Source organism: Danio rerio, chromosome 4 (assembly GCF_052040795.2).
Source record: "Danio rerio strain M-AB ecotype USA chromosome 4, GRCz13ab, whole genome shotgun sequence".
Lineage (NCBI taxonomy): Eukaryota > Metazoa > Chordata > Actinopteri > Cypriniformes > Danionidae > Danio > Danio rerio.
This window is the reverse complement of record NC_141024.2, coordinates 14,401,801-14,424,389: the sequence shown is the minus strand read 5'-3', so window position 1 is coordinate 14,424,389 and position 22,589 is coordinate 14,401,801. Positions and strand designations below refer to the sequence as shown.

The 22,589-nt window shown below is 38.0% G+C and overlaps 1 protein-coding gene and 1 long non-coding RNA gene across 3 annotated transcripts in view; both read right to left on the bottom strand.

The window, feature by feature from the left end:
- The window catches only part of LOC147844665 (uncharacterized), an 892,045-nt gene that overhangs the window by 225,890 nt on the left and 643,566 nt on the right, over positions 1-22,589 (bottom strand). The gene's annotated exons all lie outside the window — the stretch shown is intronic.
- pdzrn4 (PDZ domain containing ring finger 4) overlaps positions 16,354-22,589 on the bottom strand; it is a 104,966-nt gene continuing 98,730 nt past the window's right edge. Inside the window, exons 7-9 of one of the 2 annotated variants that reach the window (XM_087247610.1) lie at positions 21,217-21,318; positions 18,830-18,946; positions 16,354-18,746 (exon numbers count right to left, since the gene is read on the bottom strand). In XM_087247610.1, the coding sequence (XP_087103736.1) occupies positions 17,178-18,746; positions 18,830-18,946; positions 21,217-21,318 (1,788 nt within the window). In that variant the 3' untranslated portion in view covers positions 16,354-17,177. The remainder of the gene's footprint in view (positions 18,747-18,829; positions 18,947-21,216; positions 21,319-22,589) is intronic. The other variant, NM_001082923.2, reaches the window with a different exon arrangement.

Below are 22,589 nucleotides of genomic sequence, written 5' to 3'. Positions count from 1 at the left end.
GAGCAAACACCCTTAGATAGCAAGCAAGGATATTAATATTACACGTTAGACATGCAGACGTGTCCCTGTTTTGCTGCAATATATCATTATCACATTCAGAATATGGATTAACAGGATTAGTACGGTTAGCAATACACAAATCAGTAAAAAAAAATGTTCAAGTCTGTTCCCAGTAGGGCACTTTCATGCAGCTGCATACCCACACACACATATACGCTAGTTCTTCATCTCTGTATCTAGGTCTTGCTATATTTGCCCAGTTTTGCTTTCCACAGCACTTTCTCTGAATAATTACTTCCTTTCGAGTTATGAGCAATACTCTCAGCCAGCTCATGGCTTCTAGGAAAGAAACACTCAGCGTATTGAGGTCAGGGAAAGCCTGGAGATTAAAATCTATGCAGATGCATTCAGTTTTGGATAAATAATAGCTACAATTAGACTAAAACAAATGGAAAAGAAGAACACCTTCATACATTACTAGGCCTGGTTTTGTTTGAGTGAACAAAAGACACAATATCGCAGTGCATAATGCGTTTATTTAGTATAAAGTAAGATAATACTTTGAATTCATTCTAATAAATGAGCAAAAAGTGGAAAGGTAGTCAAAACATTGTACTTCAACCTTTAGTTCAATCAAAATCTGAAAGCCTGAGTTCATGAAATACAAGCAATATTGCTTTAAATATGTTATCTAAAATATAATGAGCATATGAATAGACTCATCTTGCCTCAGGACAATAATGAACCAACATCTTGTTTAAAACAAAATGTAAGTATCAATTATGGGGTGCATTTACTGGCTTCCCGGGAACCATTTATGTTTAAAAGACGTCTAATAGACATCCAAACACAGATGTCTTGGCTTTTACAAGGTTAAATTTAGTCTGTCAGTGAAAACGTAATAAATAAACTAACAATATCTTAAATATAGTCATCAAATACACAGGAATGAATCACTGTGTGGAAGTCTATCTATTTGTTGACTATATTTTTGGACTATTGTTAGATTTTTCACTGACAGTCCAAATTTAGCCTTGTTTTAACCAAGACTTCTATGTTTGGATGTCTATAAGATGCCTTTTAAGCACAAAATTGCTTGATGGGACTCCTGTTTGATCATGTAGTAAGTGAACAACTTAATTGGGGTAAGGTTTGCTTTATATTTGCACATTTCGATCTTAATATCTCCTTAATAATGTCATTTCATACTTTGGTAATTCTAAATAGGGGGATCATATCAGTAACCAATGAATATCATAGTACAACAGTCAATTAAATAGTGCTAATGTTGTTTTGAAGTCATAGTATTTCAGACTGAATTTTCAAATGCTTCAAAAATGAAGAAATGTGTGATTATAAAACCAACTTTACCCCAATATCACTCTACAAGAGTCTAGACAAGACGGTTCATGAAGCAATTTAGTAGGAGAAGCAACAAATTGTGTATAAACATTGGCCTTATCCAGTTAAACAAGTAGAATTAACTAAGAACCTACCTTTATATAAACTACATACACATAATGGAAGGTCTGCATCTCCTCCAAGATTTTTCCATTTCATTTACAGTCCAATATTGGAGCAGGTGGTGCAGCAACACACATGATTCTTCTGTGGCCTGAATCCTTCTCTTTTTGCTTGGTTTTCCTTTAAAAGAAAAAAAACAAATGCTATTTGCCTATGCCTATTCTCAAAACTTCTGTCAGTGCTTCTCAGGCTCACACAGAGGTTTAGGAGACAAATCACAGGTGTAGCTTTTGGCATGGTTTAATGGCGGTTGATGAATTGCTCAAAGTATTACTGCCACCAGTGGACAGGAGTGACATCTTCGTCGAATGGAGAGAAATGTGTGCAAAAGTCTGTATTTTTTGTCCTATAAAGCACAATTCAATATATCTGCTAGAAAGAATTTGATTAAACCTGTAGCTCTTGAATTCTTGGTATTATTATTTTTCTTAAAGGGATAGTTCACCTCAAAATAAAAATGTACTTACTTTTTACTCAGCCTTAAGTTGTTCCAAACCTTGATGAGTTTCTTTATTTTCCTGAACCTAAAAGAAGAAAGCTGGTAACTGGTAACCATTGACTTCCATAGTAGAAAAAAATAAATACTATGGAAGTCAGTGCACTCTAAGAAATGCTAAGATATTTAAATCCAAAGGGAGTAAAATATAGACTAAACCAAACATTTAAAAATTAACACAATAGATGGTTTGGTCCATATTACACTCAGAAAAGGGTTGAAATAACCCAGCATTTTAGAGTGTGGAATTGGATTATTTTGGATGAACTGTCTCTTTAAGTGGTTTCAATATACAACCCAAACCAAAATCAATCAAATCAGTCTAATTTAAGGCTAAATAATCATGGGTAAAAACATATAACCACTCAATCAATGCAATCTCTTGGCAATTCATAACTTTTTTGATTTAGTGGTTTGGTGATTTAATTCATATTAATTTCTACGATCTCATTTGTACATTTTAGCATGACTCTCTCAAGCCCTAATGAGAGGTATGGGTTAGTTGTGGGGTTTGGAGACACGACTCCTATGAATTAGCCACTTTTTTTGACAAAACATAAGAGATGTTGCACAAAATTCTTCATTTAACAAATCTTGTTTTTAGCACAGACTTCTTAGTATGCGACTGAGACTGTCTCTTTCAACTTATGCATTTGGAGCCAATTTACTCTTAATAAAAATAAAAGCTTACATGCACTTAAACGCTTACTCAAGATCACTCAGCTTAACACAAGAATCTGGAAGCAATGTGGCGCCAAACATTCAATACATCAGATACACAAATGTAACAAGTCTCACTTGCATCGACTGACTTTTGGTTATGATTCCAATCCCAAACACAACTTTCATTGAGTTTAATTAGCTGAATCAATATCTCCACGTCGGACAGTTCATCTTTCTGTCAGATAATCTGATTAGTGCGACTGGCCGTTTACTTATTCACTCGCATCCTTTTCCCAAATGAATCTTTTATTGATCTCAGAAGTGCACGTCTGACTCTGGCATTATACATCCTGCACTTTTAGACTCATCTAACACTGTATTTATTGAGGAATAAAGTGGCACATTCACACCATTCCTTCTAGTTCAGAAGAAAAACGAGGGCTTTAGGGTTCATTACATCTGAACTCATATCAAATGTTGATTGGATATCAAACAATAAGTGTAAGATAAGTCAATAACCTTCCATATGAAATACCATATGAAATATCAAGCATCTTTCTCCAATAGAGTTTCCTGTATGGTTCAATATTCTTGAGTGGATCTCTTAATTTATTTCCATTCGCTCTTCATTTTTCATGGCTTCATTGGGATTTCAAAGGGATTTCTATGAGAGGGCGCCATCTGTGCTCCTCAGTCAAACCGAGACGTGTTGTCAGACAGACCTCACACCTCTATAAAGTTGGTGAGAGGAAATAAAGAGAGTGGAAGACCAGCCACATTCATGTTTTTAAAATGAGTCCCTCTTATTTCACCTAACAAAAAAAAAAAAAGATTTAAAATGATTGTGTGTGCTTGAGGAAGAAAAGAAACTCCATATGGCTGATGGGCATGTGCCATTTTGTGTTTATTAGATCCAGCACTCAGAATATTGGTGATTTCAATTATTTTAAAAGGAAAAAATGAAGAAATTAGATGTCTTTTATTTTTATTTTAAAGTTAGAAGAGATGTCTCATTTTGGTGTGTGCATAATATTACATTGAATCATTAGAGTTTATACACATTTACAATGCAATTGTCTACTTCATTTGTGATTTTTTTTTTCAAAATATAGTTGATTCATTCATTATTTTAACTAACAAAAAAATAATCATTTAAAAAATGCAAATGAGGTAAAAATTACAGCTGTAATATTATTTTACAATTTTGAAGCTAGTAAGCTTCTTTTATCTATTAATAATAATAATAATAATAATAATAATAGCTTTAGAAAAAAGTTTAAAATTGCAAAAAAGAAAGTAAGAAACACTGAACTAAATGGAAAATTAATAGAAATGTGATACTAAATAGCAAACAAAAATTCTATTCCACTTCATTCAAAATCAAATTTTACAACATCAAACACATTTACTGTATATATTCACCCAATATTTGAAAAAGTAGTTGCTTAAAATACTGATAGAAAAATTCCTAAAATACAGATTACACGTTGAAACAAGTTTTATTATTATTTCGAGAGCAGCACGTGATATGATTGATTGAGGCTGGTCTCACATCAATAATCCTTGCTAGTCCAATCAGATATCACTGCTAGACCAATCAGATAAATTCTAGCCTCCAGTAAATAAGCCCATTCATCCTACCTTCCTTATCTTCGTTTTGGAGAATCCCCCATCCACCCCATCTCCCCCTTTTCCTCCTTTACCTACCTGATCTCAGACCCGCTGTAATGCTACATGACCAGGCGAGAGCCCTGGGCTCAAGTTTCTCAGAGCTCAGGGCTCTCTTCCGGGACAGCATGCCAAATCTGCAAATTGTATCAAGCATAGGTAAGTGTGAACTCTTGAAATGTAGAAAATAATACATTTTAATCCATTCATTTTAAAAGCCTTTTTTTACAACAGAAAATACATAAAAATTCTATATACACACACAGTTGAGGTCAGAATTATTAGCCCCCTTTGATTTTTTTTCTTCTTTTTTTAAATATTTGCCAAATGATGTTTAACAGAGCAAGGACATTTTCACAGTATGTCTGATAATATTTTTTCTTCTGGAGAAAGTCTTATTTGTTTTATTTCGGCTAGAATAAAAGTAGTTTTTAATTTTTTATGAACCATTTTAGGGACAAAATTATTAGCCCCTTTAAGCTATATATTTTCTTGATAATCTACAGAACAAACCACTGTTATACAATACCTTGCCTAATTCCCCTAACCTGCCTAGTAAACTTAATTAACCTAGTTAAGCCTTTAAATGTCACTTTAAACTGTATAGAAGTGTCTTGAAAAACATCTAGTAAAATATTATTTACTGTCATCATGGTAAAGATAAAACAAATCAGTTATTAGAGATGAGTTATGAAAATTATTATGTTTAGAAATGTGTTGAAAAAAATCTCTCCGTTAAACAGAAATTGGGGGAAAAAAATAAACAAGCGGTCTAATAATTTAGGGGGGCTAATAATTCTGACTTCAACTGTATATATATATATTTTATATATATATATATATATATATATATTTTTTTTTTTGCAAAACCACTTAAACAAATTGGATAAATCATCATTTAATTTTTTCAATAAAACAGTTATCTGTTTTTTTTCTAATAAGCTCTTTATATATTAAAATACTTAGAAAATCCACGTTCTGTTAAATAGATCATCAACTCTTCAAATATACACGCTTTTTACCCTTACTTTCATTTCAAATGGCTCAACAAATGAGTTTTAAAAATGCAAATACACCATTTAGTCTCTCAATGTGAGCTCATAAAGCTGCGTGCATAATAATTACGATTAATTAACAGAATGGTGTTTAAATGGGGCGCAGCATGTCAAACTGCAGGACGTCAGCAATTTCAATGCATTCATCTACAGTAACAGCATACCTTGATGCATGTTTTTATCAGCTTTGAGTTACACCATATGAGCCTATTAATCAAAATAAACAGAAGATAAAGCCCTCAGTTAATCCAACCCAAAACTAATTATTTCAGGGACATCGTGTTTTAAGGATACAAGCAACGGAAAGAAACATGCTCTGTGTGTTGTCATTCTTTGCTCTCGGCAAGAGCAAATCTGGAGAGCATTGTGAAGGAGTGGCGAGATACAAAATGAGAGGATCTATGAAACGTGCCAGTAAAACATCTCACCTGTGCTGGATCAATACAGCAGAATTGGGCAAATAATAAAGACAAGAAATCGTTTAGCTGAACATCTTCACCAAATGGAAAAAATACTACACGCTACCTTTATGACACAACATCCTTTGAAATGGTACTTTGAAATATGACCTATTAACAATAAAAATTAATAAATAAATAATGTAATGTGTATTTTTAAGTAAGTAATGTGTATTTATATAGCACATTTATCGTGTACACCCAAAGCACTTCACAATCATGAGAGAGGGGTTTCCCCACTCCACCATCAGTGTGCAGCATCCACTTGGACGAGGCGACAGCAGCCACAAGAAAACGACCCAGTGCGCTCACCACACACCAGCTAAAGGGGAAGCAGAGACAGTTATAGAGCCATTTCTGTGGATGAGGATGATTGGGAAGCCATGATGGGTAAGAATGGAGGGAATTTGACCGGGACACCCGGAATACAACCCATACTCTTTATGAGAGGTGCCATGGGATTTTTAATGACTACAGACAGTCAGGACCTCGGTTTAACATCTCATCCGAATGACGGTGCTTACTGACAGTATAGTGTCCCCTTCACTGCCTTAGGGCGCCGCTTGAGGACTGGGTCCCAAGGGGTGCTTAATAGGGGCTTGGCGGATGACTGTTCCTGTCTGTGGACATCCCACCTGTAGCTTATTAGGCTGTCTGTAGACATCCCCCACCTGCAGCTTATTAAGAGTGTCTGTAGACATCCCACCTGTAACTTATTAGGCTGTCTGTGGACATCCCACCTGTAGCTTATTAGGCTGTCTGTAGACATCCCACCTGTAGCTTATTAGGCTCTCTGTGGACATCCCACCTGTAGCTTATTAGAGTGTCTGTAGACATCCCACCTGTAGCTTATTAGGCTCTCTGTGGACATCCCACCTGTAACTTATTAGGCTGTCTGTGGACATTCCACCTGGAGCTTATTCAATGTCTTTGGACATCCCACCTGTAGTTTAATAAGCTGTTCGTGGACATCCCACCTGTAACTTATTAAGCTGTTTTTGGACATCCTATCTGCAGACAGCCTATTTAAGGTGCACTGAATAAGCTACAAGTGGGATGTGCATTTTCCAAAGATGCTATAATCCTCAGTGAGGTCCCAAGAGGCCACAACTTTGATAATTAGCCAATATTTCCACTTCTAATGATGTTGGATTTTGGTGAAAATGCATCAATAGTGGTGTGCAGCCTTTTTTGGTCAATTTAAGCACTGACATTCATATTTCTGAACATGATATAGTTCCAAGCCACCTGGGGCATATCTGTCCAGTAATTTCGTCCTCGTTAGAACTTGGGATAAGAATTCTGTGTCCTAAAAAAGCACTGTCCACAGACAGCCTACCTGGGCCCAGTCAAATAAGTTACAAGTGCGATGTTTTACATGATCCATCCACCCAAGTGGTCACACCTCAACAGATCCCCCAAACAAACCTTTTGAGGTGGATCCCCACCTCCCCCTGAGTTGCCCCCTGCTGGTAAAACCTCAAAACTCCACTGTCCAGCAACCACCTATTTTTATGAATGGAAAAAATTGCAGGTGGGATGTCCGGATCTCAGCTTCTGGACACAGCAGAGAGTCCAAACCTGCGTTTCTGTGCTAGTCTGGGCATGCCCTGTCCAGGGTGTGAATTTGAAGAAGTTTGGAGAAAGTTGAAAATCTGAGCAAAAAAATATCTAAGGGGTACCCCTTGGAGTTTTTTTGGGTCAAATTTTCAAGTTTCTCCAAACTTCCCCAAATTCACACTATGGACAGGGCGTGTCCAGACTAGCACAGAAACCCAGGTTTGGGCTCTCTGCTGTGTCCAGAAGCTGAGATCTGGACATTCCACATACAATCTATCCCATTGTATGAAATTGGCTGTTCGTGGACAGTTGAATTTCAACGTTTTGACACCTGGAGATGGCCCAAGGGGGCTTGCCTATCCACCTCAATAGGTTTTTGCCACTTTTTTTAGGTTTTCCAACTCTAGCAGACGGATCAAGAAAATGCATCCCACCTGTAACTTATTTGAACAGGCCTAGGTAGGCTGTCCGTGGACACCCTTGTAAAGGGTCACCATTCACTGCAGGAACAGTTTCGAGGTTCATTAGGGGTAGCAGAGGGGTTAGGAGGCCCCACCCAGCAGTTTTTTTTCACGTCAGAGCTCACCAAAAGACTTCTGTGGCCTAAAAAAGCACTGTCCACAGACAGCCTACCTGGGCCCAGTCAAATAAGTCACAAGTGGGATGTTTTACATGATCCATCCACCCAAGTGGTCAAACCTCAACAGATCCCCAAACAAACCTGTGGATGTGGATCCCCACCTCCCCCTGAGTTGCCCCCTGCTGTTAAAACCCCAAAACTCCAGTGTCCAGCAACCACCCATTTTTATGTATGGAATAGATTGCAGGTGGGATGTCCAGATCTCAGCTTCTACAAGGCCTAGCAAGCTGAAACCTGCCTTCCTGTTCTAGTCTGGGCATGCCCCTTCCATGCTGTGAATTTGAAGAAGATTGGAGAAAGTCAAAAATTTGACCCAAAAAATCTATAAGGGGTACCCCTTGGAGTTTTTTTGGGTCAAATTTTCAAGTTTCTCCAAACTTCCCCAAATTCACACCAAGGACAGGGCGTGTCCAGACTAGCACAGAAACGCAGGTTTGGGCTCTCTGCTGTGTCCAGAAGCTGAGATCTGGACATTCCACATACAATCTATCCCATTGTATGAAATGGGCTGTTCGTGGACAGTAGAATATCAACATTTCGACACCTGGAAGTGGCCCAGAGGGGCTTGCCTATCCACCTCAATAGTTTTTTTTTTTTTTTTGCACTTTTTTGAGGTTTTCCAGCTCTAGCAGATGGATCAAGAAAAAAACATCCCATTTGTAGCTAATTTGAACAGTCCTAGGTAGGCTGTCCATAGATAACCCTGTAAAGGGTCACCGTCCACAAAACACCTACCAAATGAATGGGATAAGTTGCACGTGTCATGGGCTCCCAGGAAATCAAGATGACATCAATGCTGAGCTCGCCATTAACCATTAAGAGAAAACTCAAGTCAAATTTACTGGGATTTTCTGTAAATTTAATAACAAATAACAACAATATTTGAAGAAGAATAAAGACTGCACAGGAGGGATAATAATGTTGCCTTAAACTGTATTTGAAATGTGAAAAAAATGGCCTTCTGTTATTATTTTTTGCCTGTTTCGTTATTAGCTAAAATAGTCTTTTAAATTAGAAAGAAATTGCATCAGTAGTTTACAGGATAAAAAAAAATGTAACAATATTAATGCAAATGCAGAAAAAAATGTATTCACAAGTGGTCTCCTAATTTTTTTCCATGGCATATTTATGACATTGATCTAAACCTTTAATATATTTTGAAGGAAGTGACAAGAAAACAAAATGAGACTAAATGTGTGTGTTTGTGTGTGTGCGATGCTGGCATGTTGTCAGCTCAGCTAATTATTCCTCTGCTTCTCCTCCTGTGCTCTCTCACATGTTTGGCTGCCAAAACTTGCCTGTGCTAAAAACTGCACCTTAACAAAGCAATGCGAGGCGAGGGAAACAGGAGGGGGTTGATTTGAAATGCGTGGCGCACCTGCTGAGATCTGAACATGGAGGCTGAATGGATTTTCAATAGGATTTGCACTACATGAAAAGTTATAAATAAACCTCCTTCATCTTGCATTACACCACTGCTCATTTAGACAAGATTAACGCCTTTCTTCAGCATTGTCTTTAGTCATCGGTCACTGTTCAGGTTACATTAATCCAGACATTTTTTTGTCTACATCTTGGCCTAATGTCACGCTGAGGTGCATGTATTTTGCAGGACTTTCCTAAGACAATGTTTTCATTTAAAAGAATTCAAAAGAATGCTCCATCCAAAGTAGTATGTGTCAAATATTTCTCATGCACAGTAAAAATATCTAGCAGATATTTAATTATTGATTGTTTTCCCACAATAAAAAAGATTTACAAAAAGAATCTGAATTGTTTTTTAAAGAATTGTCAATTTATGTTTATGGTAAGTAACAAAAGTGAGATATAATCTCTAAAAGTATTCGGTATTAAGAATTTTTACATTTTTATTTTTATTTTAAGAAGTCAGTATTTAAGATGTAAACAAGAAAAAAACTAAGAATTCTGTGAAAAAAAAGTCAGAATTCTGAAGTAAAAAGTCACAATTAAGAGACATAAACTAAGACTTCCAAAGAAAGTCAGAATTATGAGACGTAATCTTAGAACTCCAAAGAAAGTCAGAATTATGAGATGTAACCACAGAAGTCTGAAGAAAAATCAGAATTATGAGACAATGTCCGAATTTCAAAGGAAAAAAAAAAGTCAGAATTTGGAGAATTTCAGAAAGTCAGAATTTGGAGAGGTAATGTTAAAATTCCAAAGAAAGTGAGAATTATGAGACATAAACACAACATTTTAAAGAAAAAATAATAATTATGAGATGTAAACTCAGAATTCTAAATGAAAAAGTCTGAATAATGAGATGTAAACTCAGAATTCTATATAAAAGAATTCCTAAGAAACAAGTCAGAAATATGAGACAATGTCAGAATTGCAAAAAAAAAAAAAAAAAAAAAAAAAAAATAGTCAACTGAGAGACAAAAAACTCAGAATTCCTAAAAAGGTCAGAATTATAAGATGTAATCTTAGTACTCCAAAGAAAGTCAGAATTAGGAGACATAATCTCAGAATTTCAAAGAAAGAAGTCAAAATTATGAGACGTAATCTTAGAATTTCAAAGAAAAGTAAGAATTATGAGACATAAACTCAGAATTCTATAAAAGGCTGAATTAAGAGATGCAAACTCAGAATTCTAAAGAAAAAAAGTGTGAAACAGACATCTCAGAATGAAAAAAGTCACAATTCTGAGATATGAAACTCATAATTCCAAAGACAATAGTCACAATTATGAGACGTAAACGTAAAATTTTCAATAAAAAGTCAGTATCTCAAGATAAAACTCAGGATTGTGAACAAATTTTTTTTTGAAGTATTACTGGATGTATAATTAGATTTTTAAAGAAAAACACAATATCGGAAGATGTAGATAATAACCAAAAACAAAACAAAAAACTGAATTTCTATACCTACACCTTCAATTTACTGTCCAATTAGGTATTTTTAAATGTGTCCGGTTGGAAGAGCATCTTCAAAATTGCTCTATTTTCACAGGGCACACAAAATGTAACTCAATATGATCAAATTATTTACATTAATGTTCTATCTGCCTACATCTGAAATCAGGATTTCTACTTCAGAAGTTTTCAAACACTCTAAAATAGCCTTTTCACCTTTATCCAATCCCCTTCCATCTTTGCGAATGGATAATTTCAGGTTGTTTTCTCGCTTCCTACACTGTCAGTTTGAACATTTGACACAAAATCAGCAAACCTGCCAAGATCTACCGCTGTCCTTATCTATTTTCTCTCTGACTTCTGTCTGTACAATTATCCCTCCTCGCCTGCAGAAAATGATTCCTTTTGTTCTCCGTGCACGCGAGTGTTGTTTACCTGAACGTGAAGCATGAATCTGCAATGCCGCGTGGAGGATTAGAGTCGCTGGTTGTTTGTAGGAGCAGTGCTTTAGTTTCAGGTTGACTCCATCTTTATGCACAAACAGCTGCTTATTGTGGGATTAACAAACACTGTTCAATGAATCTCAACATGGCCACTGATGTCTCACAGTATAAGCCTTTAATTATGCCAGACACTGTTTCTTGTCTGCTTTAAGACTTTGCATGGGTTTTGAAAAGCTTTGCAGAAGGATATTGGGGCGCAGAAGAAAATGGAAAGACTGGAAATTGTTGATTTGTTTAATTTATTTTATCGATTGTTTGTTAATTTATTGTCAAGAGAATCTAAATATTCACTTTTTTTCCCATTTTACTAAAGTATTAGTTATCAACAACAGCACTGCTTTAACTTGAATACCTCTACCAACTTTTTACCTCCATATTGTTTCTTAAAAACTCTGTTCTGCCTCTGACAACTTGTTAAAAAACACCATAAAGCTGTTTACAGAGCAGCTTCATATCCTGCATGTCCATCATCAAAATCAGAATATGACCATTAAAAACACAGCACTGTTTCCCTCCCCGATCAGCTCTCTGTTCTTTTGTCTTTTCATCTGCCCATGTTTTTGGATTCACCCCATTATTTTTTATCATGCTCTCTCATGTCTCTGCGTTCCCAACAGGCTTAGAGAGCTCCGAGAGCTGGAGCTTCAAAAAGCATGCAAAAAAAAAAAAAAAAAAAACACTATCAAATAATGCTGAGTTCAGCTCAAGTACACCAAAAACTCAAGAGGAGCGTGACACGCTCTACACCACAGAAATGAAAAGCTGCTACACAATGTTGTGTCAGGACTTTTTATACTGTGTGTTCAGTCAGTCTAGACTCCTCTTTCTGTCATCATTTACTAATTTTCATGCTGTTCCCAATCTGGATGTGCTGTTATTTTATTGTGGAATACTGAAACCATGGATACATAAAGGTGAATACTTATTATATATTTACATTTAGACAGACAGAAAGTTACAACTATTAATAGAACAATATATGATCAAATAACCATGCTAAAATGTGATAGAAATAATGGTATGACAGAAAGAACTATAGATAGAAGTAACAATAGTAGGAATCAGATGGATGGAATTAAATGGAGGGAATTGGACGGATGGAGTCAGATGGAAGGAATCGGATGGATTGAATCAGATGAAAGGAATCGGATGGATAGAATAGGATGGAAGGAATCGGATGGATGGAATCGGATGGAAGGAATCGGATAAAAGGAATTGGATGGATTGAATCAGATGGATGGAATTAAATGGAAGGAATCGGACGGATGGAGTCAGATGGAAGGAATCGGATAGATGGAATCAGATGGATGAAATCGGATGGAAGGAATGGGATGGATTGAATCAGATGAAAGGAATCGGATGGATAGAATTGGATGGAAGGAATAGGATGGAAGGAATAGGATGGAAGGAATAGGATGGAAGGAATTGGATGGAAGGAATCGGATGAAAGGAATCAGATGGATTGAATCGGATGGATTGAATCAAATGGAAAAAATCTAATGGATTGAATCAGATTGAAGGAATCGGATAGATGAGTCAGATGGAAAGAATCACATGGATGGAATCAGATAGAAGGAATCAGATGGAAGGAATCAGATGGAAGGAATCGGACAAGAGAAATCGGACGGACAGAATCAGAATGGTGGAGTCAGATGAATGGATATAGTCAGATAGATGATGGATGGATAGATGAAAGGAATGTTGGATTGCGATATAAAATGAATGACAAACTATACAAGAAACTTTATAATTTTTTATCATGGATAGATGAAATTATAGATAGAATGAATAATAAAAAGTAAATAAAATAGAACAATAATACAATAATGAATTAATATACGTACAAATGAATGAAATACAAACAAATGAATTATTGTAAGTACAAATCATTGACAGATAAATAGACAGACAGACAGAAGAATGGATAGATAGATAGATAGATAGATAGATAGATAGATAGATAGATAGATAGATAGATAGATAGATAGATAGATAGATAGATAGATAGATGTACGAATGAACAAACACAAGATGACAGATTTAATTAACAAACTGTAGTTTAAATGAGCACTAAAAAGTCACCAACACTTGTTCCAGCTGTGTTCTGTGCAAAGCAAGCTGTGTGTGGGTTTTAAATGACAGCAGGGTGAGTATAAATGATGAGAGTATTTTAATTTTTTGGTGCACTATTTCTTTAAAACAGATGAAGCTCGTCTCTGAGGTGAAGTGTGAATATCACAGAGACTGACAGCAGTGCTCTCCATTACTCTTTGTAGTAAAGTGGAGAGAGAGACGCACACAGACAACGAGGGGAGAGAAAAAAAAAAAAGGCATTTGCTTTGATATCCCTTCTCTCATTTCACAAGTCTCCGTTCTGTCAGTCATAATGAGCATTTATGAATAAATAAAAGTGAAATAGAAAATTAACGAGGTAAACGACTGGCAGGCATACATAATACAACACCTTCTTCTCTACGTTTAGTCCATCCACATCAGGGCCATAATGCAAGACGGGAGAAATTTCTGCAGCTCGTAATGAGGAAATCTTCATAAACCTGAGAGTTCACATTGTGAAAATGGGAAAGATGGAAAGGATTTAACGATTAAACCACTAAAAATGAAGAGGATTTATGATGAAAAGATGGATCCACACACACCTCCTCATGATGAAATATTCAACATATTCTTGAGCTCCCCTGGCATGAATTTGTTAGCTCTCCTGTAAAACAAAACTCTGTGACACAGTTATGTATTGATGTGAACAAGAATGCATTTTCTAATAAACTTACCTGCCAAATTGGTAAAATAGTCTACAGGTTATTCATACTGAGTGCTTAGTTTTACTACTGGACACTGATGGTACAATAATGATGTGTTCAAAGGGGTCTCAGTGAAATCAGCGTTCAAGAAACTCAACGCATTGAAGGTTTAAGGCATCCGCGCATGAGATCTGTGCTAGTGTTATCACTTTGAAACAGAAGCAGACAGGTCTTTACATGCAGCACACATTCATAGCAAAGATGAAAAACATTAGACTTCAAAAAAGCCTCCAACCTCCATCACACACAAACCATCCTAACAACCGCGGGCAGCTTTCATCCAGTCAGAACCATCTGTGTAAGAATAGTCTGTACAAATTACCCAAATAATACCAAAGGGTCTTTTTTATGCCTTCATATATGGCGTTAGATCATTAGTTTAACCTGTATTTGTTGTCATACTTTATAATCAATCATAAAGATGTACAGTAAAGACATTTGTGCACAGATGCATCAGGTTTTTGAGGATTTTGCATCTAAAAGACTCATAGATATGCTAATTGTGAAAGAAAGCGGTCCTCCTGAAATCCAGTGTTGGCTAAGTTTCAAAAAAGCTATGTACATCATTAAATTCCAACCTGCTTTTTAAGATCTCAAAACTCAGGGCTTCTGTTAGTAACCAGAATAGCAAAGTCTACTAAAGGAGGTCAAGCCTTCTTATTTATGGCTCCTAAACTCTAGAATAGCCTTTCTGATAATGTCCGAGACTCAGACACACCATCTCAGTTAAAAACTAGATTAAAGACCTATTTTTTTAGTAAAGCATACACACAGTGCATCACATAACAGTATGATGCCTGAATGTGCTACATGCAAGTGAGTGGCTTGACAAACCACCTGTAGAACACCCTCCCTTTAATTAATGTTTTATTGCACCAGACATTTTGTTAGTTTTTTAATGTAACTACTGTTTTCATTTATAGCACTTCATTTTGGCATCTCGTGTTTAAATATACTATGAACAGCAGCTATGCTAATTATTTTCTTTATTTTCACTTGGGAATACTCATCCTTAGGCCTCTAGAGATTATGCAGAGGCATTGATGCGATCCAAGACCTGTTAAGAAATGATGCCAGGGTAACCATAATCCTGGACCAGGCCGTATCCTGAGCAGATGCTGTGGCAGTCATGGAAGAGCAGAGAGCATGAGACTGATTCCTGAAAGACCACAGTGACAGACAAGTCTTCGCATTGATCCTGTTGGGCAGCCTGAACCCCTGCAGTCTCTCCACAATGGACGTCCAGTGTTTGATAGCCTCCGGAGCTTATACTGCAGCTCTGCACAGGATGTTTGGCCAGAGGAGAAATAGTCATGCCACACTGAGCCTGGTTTCTCTAGAGTTTTTTTCCCGTTCACTTTCGTCAATTGGAGAAGTTTTGTTCCTCGCTACTGTTGCCACTGGCTTGCTTGGTTTGGGACTTGTGGAGCTGCACATCGATGCATTTGCTCTTGTGTTTTGATCTTCAGCAGTGAAAATTAAACCACACTGAACTGAACTTCAACGCTGAAAACTGGATTGACAGTTTCACTGTACCAGAACTTCTATGTTAAGCTGCTTTGACACAATATACATTGTAAAGCAATATAGAAATAAACATGAACTAAATTATTAAAACTAAATTAATTTTTTAATTACTTTGTCTGAAAAGTAACTTTCAAGTACTTGACTATATACCACTTAAAATCCATTTAAATCTCAATTCAATATCTGCTTCTGTATGAACAAATACACAGATTTTGAGCATGACATATAGAATGGTACTAGAAAGAAAGCAAGACGACCAGCTAGTTATTTTATGCAAAGTATTTCATAAACATACAATCAAACAGATCTGATTTTAATGCTGCTGTTAGACAGGATGTCAGTTTAACAATGACAGCTGTGGTATTTGGGTGAGATGCGAATCGGACAAATGCCAATGTTGTCTGACTCTAATGATATAATCACAGTTTATCTCTGCAGTGCAGGTCTTGATCTTGAGCTTAATTAGTTCAAGCAGTCAATCAAGACGTGAATTGATCAAAGCCTTGATACCCATGTCTGCCCTACAAAACTAGAAAATCATTATTTGAGCAAGGATTATAAACCTTTTTATGTTTTGTAAATAATTTATTATTCTTTTTTCCCTCATGTAGCACACCTAGAACACGTAGACTTGGCTACAAAGTTGTCTTACACATCAAAAAGAGACCAAAAACCATGACAGCAAGATTACTCAGGGTGTCTCTTCACAACCTGTGGTAGAAAAATGAGCCTCTGTACAAGGCACAATGAGTGGTAGAAACTCCATGTTTAGCGCTTGAGTGAGATACAGACTGGGTCATTTGGCATTAGAAAGATGGAATAACTTATTAAACTCAAAAAATATAAATAATGTTCATACTGAAGAGTACAAAAATTGTACGTATTGTATACAATACTATTAAAATGGTAACATTGTGTATGTCAAATGACTCTTGTAAAACCATTAAGCTGCAATGGAGACCTTTATCCATGAAAGGTCTTTGTAAGAACAGGTACAGATATTTACATTTCGGATTTAAAAGATGTAATGGCAGCAAAAGCCGATATTCAAGTACCGTATTTTATATCGCATGAAAACCTGCAATTTATAAAATACAAATGCATGGAAAGAAACACTACATTCAAACCACCAATGTAGTGTGTAAAATCCTATTAAAACCGCTTCGTATACATTCTAGTATGAAAACACAGCGAGGTCTGTAACGGTAGAGTCAACGGTAGTGTCAAATATATCAAAAGAGTTCACATTCACATTTCTTGAAGTCTTGAGTTTAGTTGAAATGAGTTGTCACAAAGGATTAGTTCCACAAAGCATGAAAAATATCTTTATCTTCACCTTTATAAAATGGCCACTTGGAATGAAGCAAGTACAAGGGTCACTGTTTCCGCTAAACTGTAGTGACTGAAAGGAAGGCATTGTGAACTTTGGTGCCCTCAGGTGCTCGTGCTCCATGACTCATGAGTTCTTGAATGGTCATCCAGTTGTCAAGGATCTTCTTGTTTCGTTTCTTCAGCATCTTCTTATGGCTGAGCTCCAGGATGCTGACCTCCCCGCTTGCCGTCCCCATAGTTTCCCTGAGGCACTCAAGTCGGCTTTTCTGCATGAACTCCCTCCTGCGTCGCTGTTCCCTTGCCCTGGCTAGCTGCTGCTTGCGTTCTTCTTTGCTCCAGTACCGCCCCATCTTCAGCTCGCTGACTGCATCATCATCCGTAGTCATCCCGCCGCTGCGTTCCTCCCTTATTCGTAAGGCTCGTTCACGTAGGATACGATCTCGTGCTGGACGACGTGCTACATACCTGGTTCCGTCTGCTCGGACTTTGACCTTCCATTCAAGTCTACCAGCTTGCGAAGGTCCAGGCCGTCCGCGGAGGCTGAGGAGGCTAAGCTGACTTTGGGAGTATTCCAGAGAGGAAGAGGAATGTTGTTGTAGGAGCTGAAGGTAACTCTGGTAGTGGCGTGTGCTGGGAGGCTGGGTTGTTGTAGTGCTGGTGTGGTAGGGCGAATGATATTGTCGAGCCGCTGCTAACCTATTCCTGTTTCTTTCTTTCTCACAGCGCTCATCATCAGCAGGAAGTGCTGGGTCTGACTCTGAAGGGTTGCTGGGACTTTGCTCCAAACTGCTGGAGAAGGCCTGGCTGGGTCCTTGTGATCCGGGACTGGTGATGGGGGTCTGTAATGGAGGTGTGGAGCTGGTGTAGGTATGGGCACGGCTGCAAGTGGAGCTACTTTGGCTGGGTAAAGACAAGATGGGGCTACTGTAGGGACTCTGCATACTTCGAAGGTTCCTCTGGTTGGTCAAGTGGATTCGACGTTGTAAGGAGTGATCAGGTGATCCTTCTGTTCCCAGGGGAGTTGAGCGGGAACTTTCAGCTGTATTGTAGGCACTAGAGCTGTCTTTATCTCTGAGCTTCTCACTTTGTAGTCTTTCAGGATGCTCATTAATATCTGCAAGCTTGCCACGTCGCAGACGATTTTCCTTATCCATTCTAGGTGAGTCATGCTTGCTCCTGCGCAACTGATGAGCTTGCATGATGCTCTGACACTCAAGTTCAATGCTGCGCAGCTCTTCGTTGAGCATGTGCAACTCCCTTGCCACTCCACTTCCACCTTGCTCTGTGAGGCTGCACTCAATAGTGCTGCTTCGCCTATAGACTAACCCGCATTCTCCACCATTGCGGATCTGGCACTTAAGCTCTAGAAGTTGCTGAAAATGGTCACATTCCACCCCGTTTTCGCTCAATCTGTTATCCTGACCCTTTTTCTCCTGCATGGTGTCCATAGGAACCAAATGTGAGCTTGCTTCCCACCTGTCCCGAAGTTGTTTTTGAGTCCGGGGATAAGACAGAAACTCATGTTCAGAACTTTCCTCAAAGCTACATTTCATGCCACTGTCTTTCTCAAGAATGGAGGAGGAGCATGTTGCTGTATCTGTACTTGCATCCTCCTGCCTTGTAGACTGCAAAACACAAACAGACACAATTGCTTAATACCTGACAGAACATGAGGAGCATGAGCTTTGACAAATATGATCGCACTTACAAGCTTCATGCAACCTGCTGTTTGAAGGATTCCCTCTTTTTTCTGTTCCTCTAAAATCTCCATCTTCAGCTCTTCGAGGAAATCATGATGATCCTCGTCAAGCCAGTTTCCATCCATCTAAGAAACAAAAGCCCAATATGGTTCACTCTTATTTAAATGTACAACAGAGTATCAGAGCTTATTTTAATCAAACCTAACATTCCATTTGCTTCAGTTAAGAGTCTGATAGAAAAAGAAATTGTGACATGAGCCCAAATTTGGTGACATCCTCTTCATTTGTGCTCTGCATTCAATCAATTCAAGTGCACACACAAAGCAATGAAACATGCACACACTGTGAACACACACCAGGAGAAGTGGCAACCAATGCAGTGGTGCCTGGGGAACCTTGGGGTCAAGGAACTCACCTCGGCCATGGTTTTAAACATGGTGAGAGTGCTGGTTATTCACTCCCAAAACCTACAATCTGCGAGTACCAGAAATCAAACCTGCGGTCTTTGGGTTACAAGTCCTACTGACTATTAGACCAAGGCTGCCCCATAGATGTTTTATCCAGGGGCATAGTAAGTGGAGGGGAATGAGGAGCAGAGTGCATAAGGCCCAAAGGCTAGAAGGGGCTCACAGTGAAGGGGGGCCAGAGTATTATTTTTACAGAGGGATACTAAATGCAATCTTACTGCAAGGGAGACCTGAGGGGGCTGGGGTGTCAAGAGAACAAACCTGTGCACTGTGCTCAGAATTCCTAAAAAGCATCTTGTGACAACCATTCAATATAAATTATGTTCTTTTTGCAAACAACAAATGAATCAGAGATATCTTGTTATATTCTGGTAGGTCTATATGCATTATATGCTCTTCAAAACATGTAATGTACTTAGGATTTGTTCAGCCCTTTGTGCATTTGATATCACAATGTTGTCACTAGTGGAGTATTTGCCTCCGTGCCATGGTAAATGGGCACAGCGTGTCAAGAGTATATGATCCCACAACTGAAACTACCACTCACCACCAGGTTATTTCTGCTGATGGGAATCCAGAACCACATTTACCACAACACAGATTCTATCGGTGGGGGCCACAGCATAGCTATGTGTGACACCCCAAATATTGGTTTGCCACAATTGAGGATATTAATGATATGCATGTGTGAATGTATAAAGGGAATGGTGGTTCCGCCAGAGCGATAGAGGGCGCTAAGAGAGCACAGTGTGTGATTCAGCCTTTTCTGGACTGCTCGCGATAGCCCAGTAACATGGAGAGCTGATCACACGCATATATTTGTCTTGTGTTTATTCCACCATTTAACAGGTTAGTTGACTGTTCTAATTGTCAATCTGTATTGATATGGAAAGTATACATGTTTGTGCATATTAAGTCTTTGGAAAAGATTTGTGTTTGATTACATTTACATGTTTAATGAGGGTTTAAAATCGCGATGTTTACCCGCGATTTAAGGGGATTTATATCTACTCAAATAGTTTAATAAAGGTGAATATGCTTGTATATACATGTATTTCAGTTCCAATAATGTTTAGTTTGCTTTAAAAAGTGCATGTGAGTGATCTATATGGGCAAAACATTCAGAGAATGTCATGTTTAATGCATTTTTGGTACAGATAAAAGCCAATTAAGTTTATTTGATTCATGTGACACTAAATAGCGTGTGAATACACAGATGTACTACACAGCTATTGGCTGATGAATATATTTGTCAAAGAAATGCTGTTTATTTACAAGAAGGAGGCTGAAACAGTCAATATGTATAAACAGTAAATGCTATAGCAATGTATTTTAGATATTGCAAGTCTTGCCATTTAAATTTGTTTGATGTGAACATGTTGAGAAAAATAAAGATAGCCCAGTAACATGGAGAGCTGATCACACGCATATATTTGTCTTGTGTTTATTCCACCATTTAACAGATTGCTGGGATCTTTAAACTGTCAGCTGATACAGGAGTCCTGGACCCGCTACATATGCATAGTTTAGCTCCAATTGCCTCCAACTCACACCTGATTAATAGACTCTAGTGGTTTTAAACACCTTGATTAGTTGGATCAGCTGTTTTTGATTAGGGTTGGTGCAAAACTGAAAAGAGCTGCGGCCCTCCAGGAATCCAGTTTGAGACATATGCTCTACAGCAGGGATCACCAAACTTGTTCCTGGAGGTCTGGTGCCCTGCAGGGTTTAGCTTCAACCTGCCTCAACAGACCTGTCTGGGTGTTTCAAGAATACTAAGGAAGACCTTGATTAGCTTGTTCAGGAGTGTTTGATTAGAGTTGGAGCTAAAATCTGCAGGACACTGGACCTTCGGGAACAAGTTTGATGATCCTTCCTCTACAGTATTTACAATGATTGGCTGGCCACAAAATCTATGTTAGCCTCACCTGTCCTTCAGGTCTTGTGACAAGTAACACTATGGATCTTGAATTTTCATTTGAAAGGAGTGCAACCGCTTCTTCCCTGTTCTGCACATCACGACCATTTATCTGGAAGAAACATGGACACAGTGAGACAATTACATACACACAAAGATAATGACAGAGTGTCAGGATTTTCAGACCGGAAGCACACTTCATCAGTGACAGAAGTGGAGCAAAATTGCATTTCCTCACCCTCACCAAAACTAGGCCCCCCTTGCGAGATAACAACCTCCAGTCAATTATGCATTTACTGGAGGAGCGACTTTGCATCGATTACTAAGACTGCCGACTGGGCTGCAGGAGCCGCAGCATTTATAAAAAGCGTTGTGGCGGTACACGCCCAGACACACAATTAAGCAGCCTCTGACAGGTGCCGTTCATCTTTTCTTCTATAGAGTAATGGCACTGTCAAAAGAAGATAATAGGGGTGGAGAGAGTGAGACAGACGCGCACTGAACCACTGTATTCATCTCCCTCACTGTTACATCCACAGATGCCTTGTGTCCTTTGTATCTCGCTCTCTCTTTATCGTCTTTTGCTCATAAATTCTGCAAACCTTTAACCCTACCGTCTCTGCTGAATGTCACACTGACTTGGTGTGCATTCTGCAGAACCAGAGCCATTCTAAAGCTGAATTTTACATATTTTTCTCCTATACATTACAAAAAAAACTGTGACTATATAACACTTATCATTTTTTATTTATGATTAAAGAAGACCATTTTTATACAACAACATTTAGAAAATAATCATTTAAAATAATGCATTTATCATTCATTCATTTTCTTTTTGGCTTAGTCCCTTTATTAATAAAGGGGTCAGCACAGCGGAATTAACCGCCAATTTTTCCAGCACATATTTTATGTAGCAGATGCCCTTTCAGCTGCAACCCATCACTGGGAATCACTCCTACACTGTCATTCACACATTCATTCATTTTCTTTTCAGCTTAGTACCTTTATTAATCAGGGGTCGCCACAGTGGAACGAACCACCAAATTATCCAGCATATGTTTTACGCAGCAGATGCCCTTCCAGCTGCAACCCATCAATGGAAAACATCCATACTCTGTCATTCACACATTCATTCATTCATTTAATCATTTTCTTTTCGGCTTAGTCCCATTATTAATCTGGGGTTACAACAGTGGAATGAACCACCAACTTATACAGCATATGTTTTACGCAGCAGATGCCCTTCCAGCTGCAACCCTTCAATGGGAAACACCCATACACTGTCATTCCCCCATTCCTTTCCTCATTCATTCATTTTCTTTTCAGCTTAGTCCATTTTTTAATCAGGGGTTGCCACAGCGGAATGAACCGCCAACTTACCTA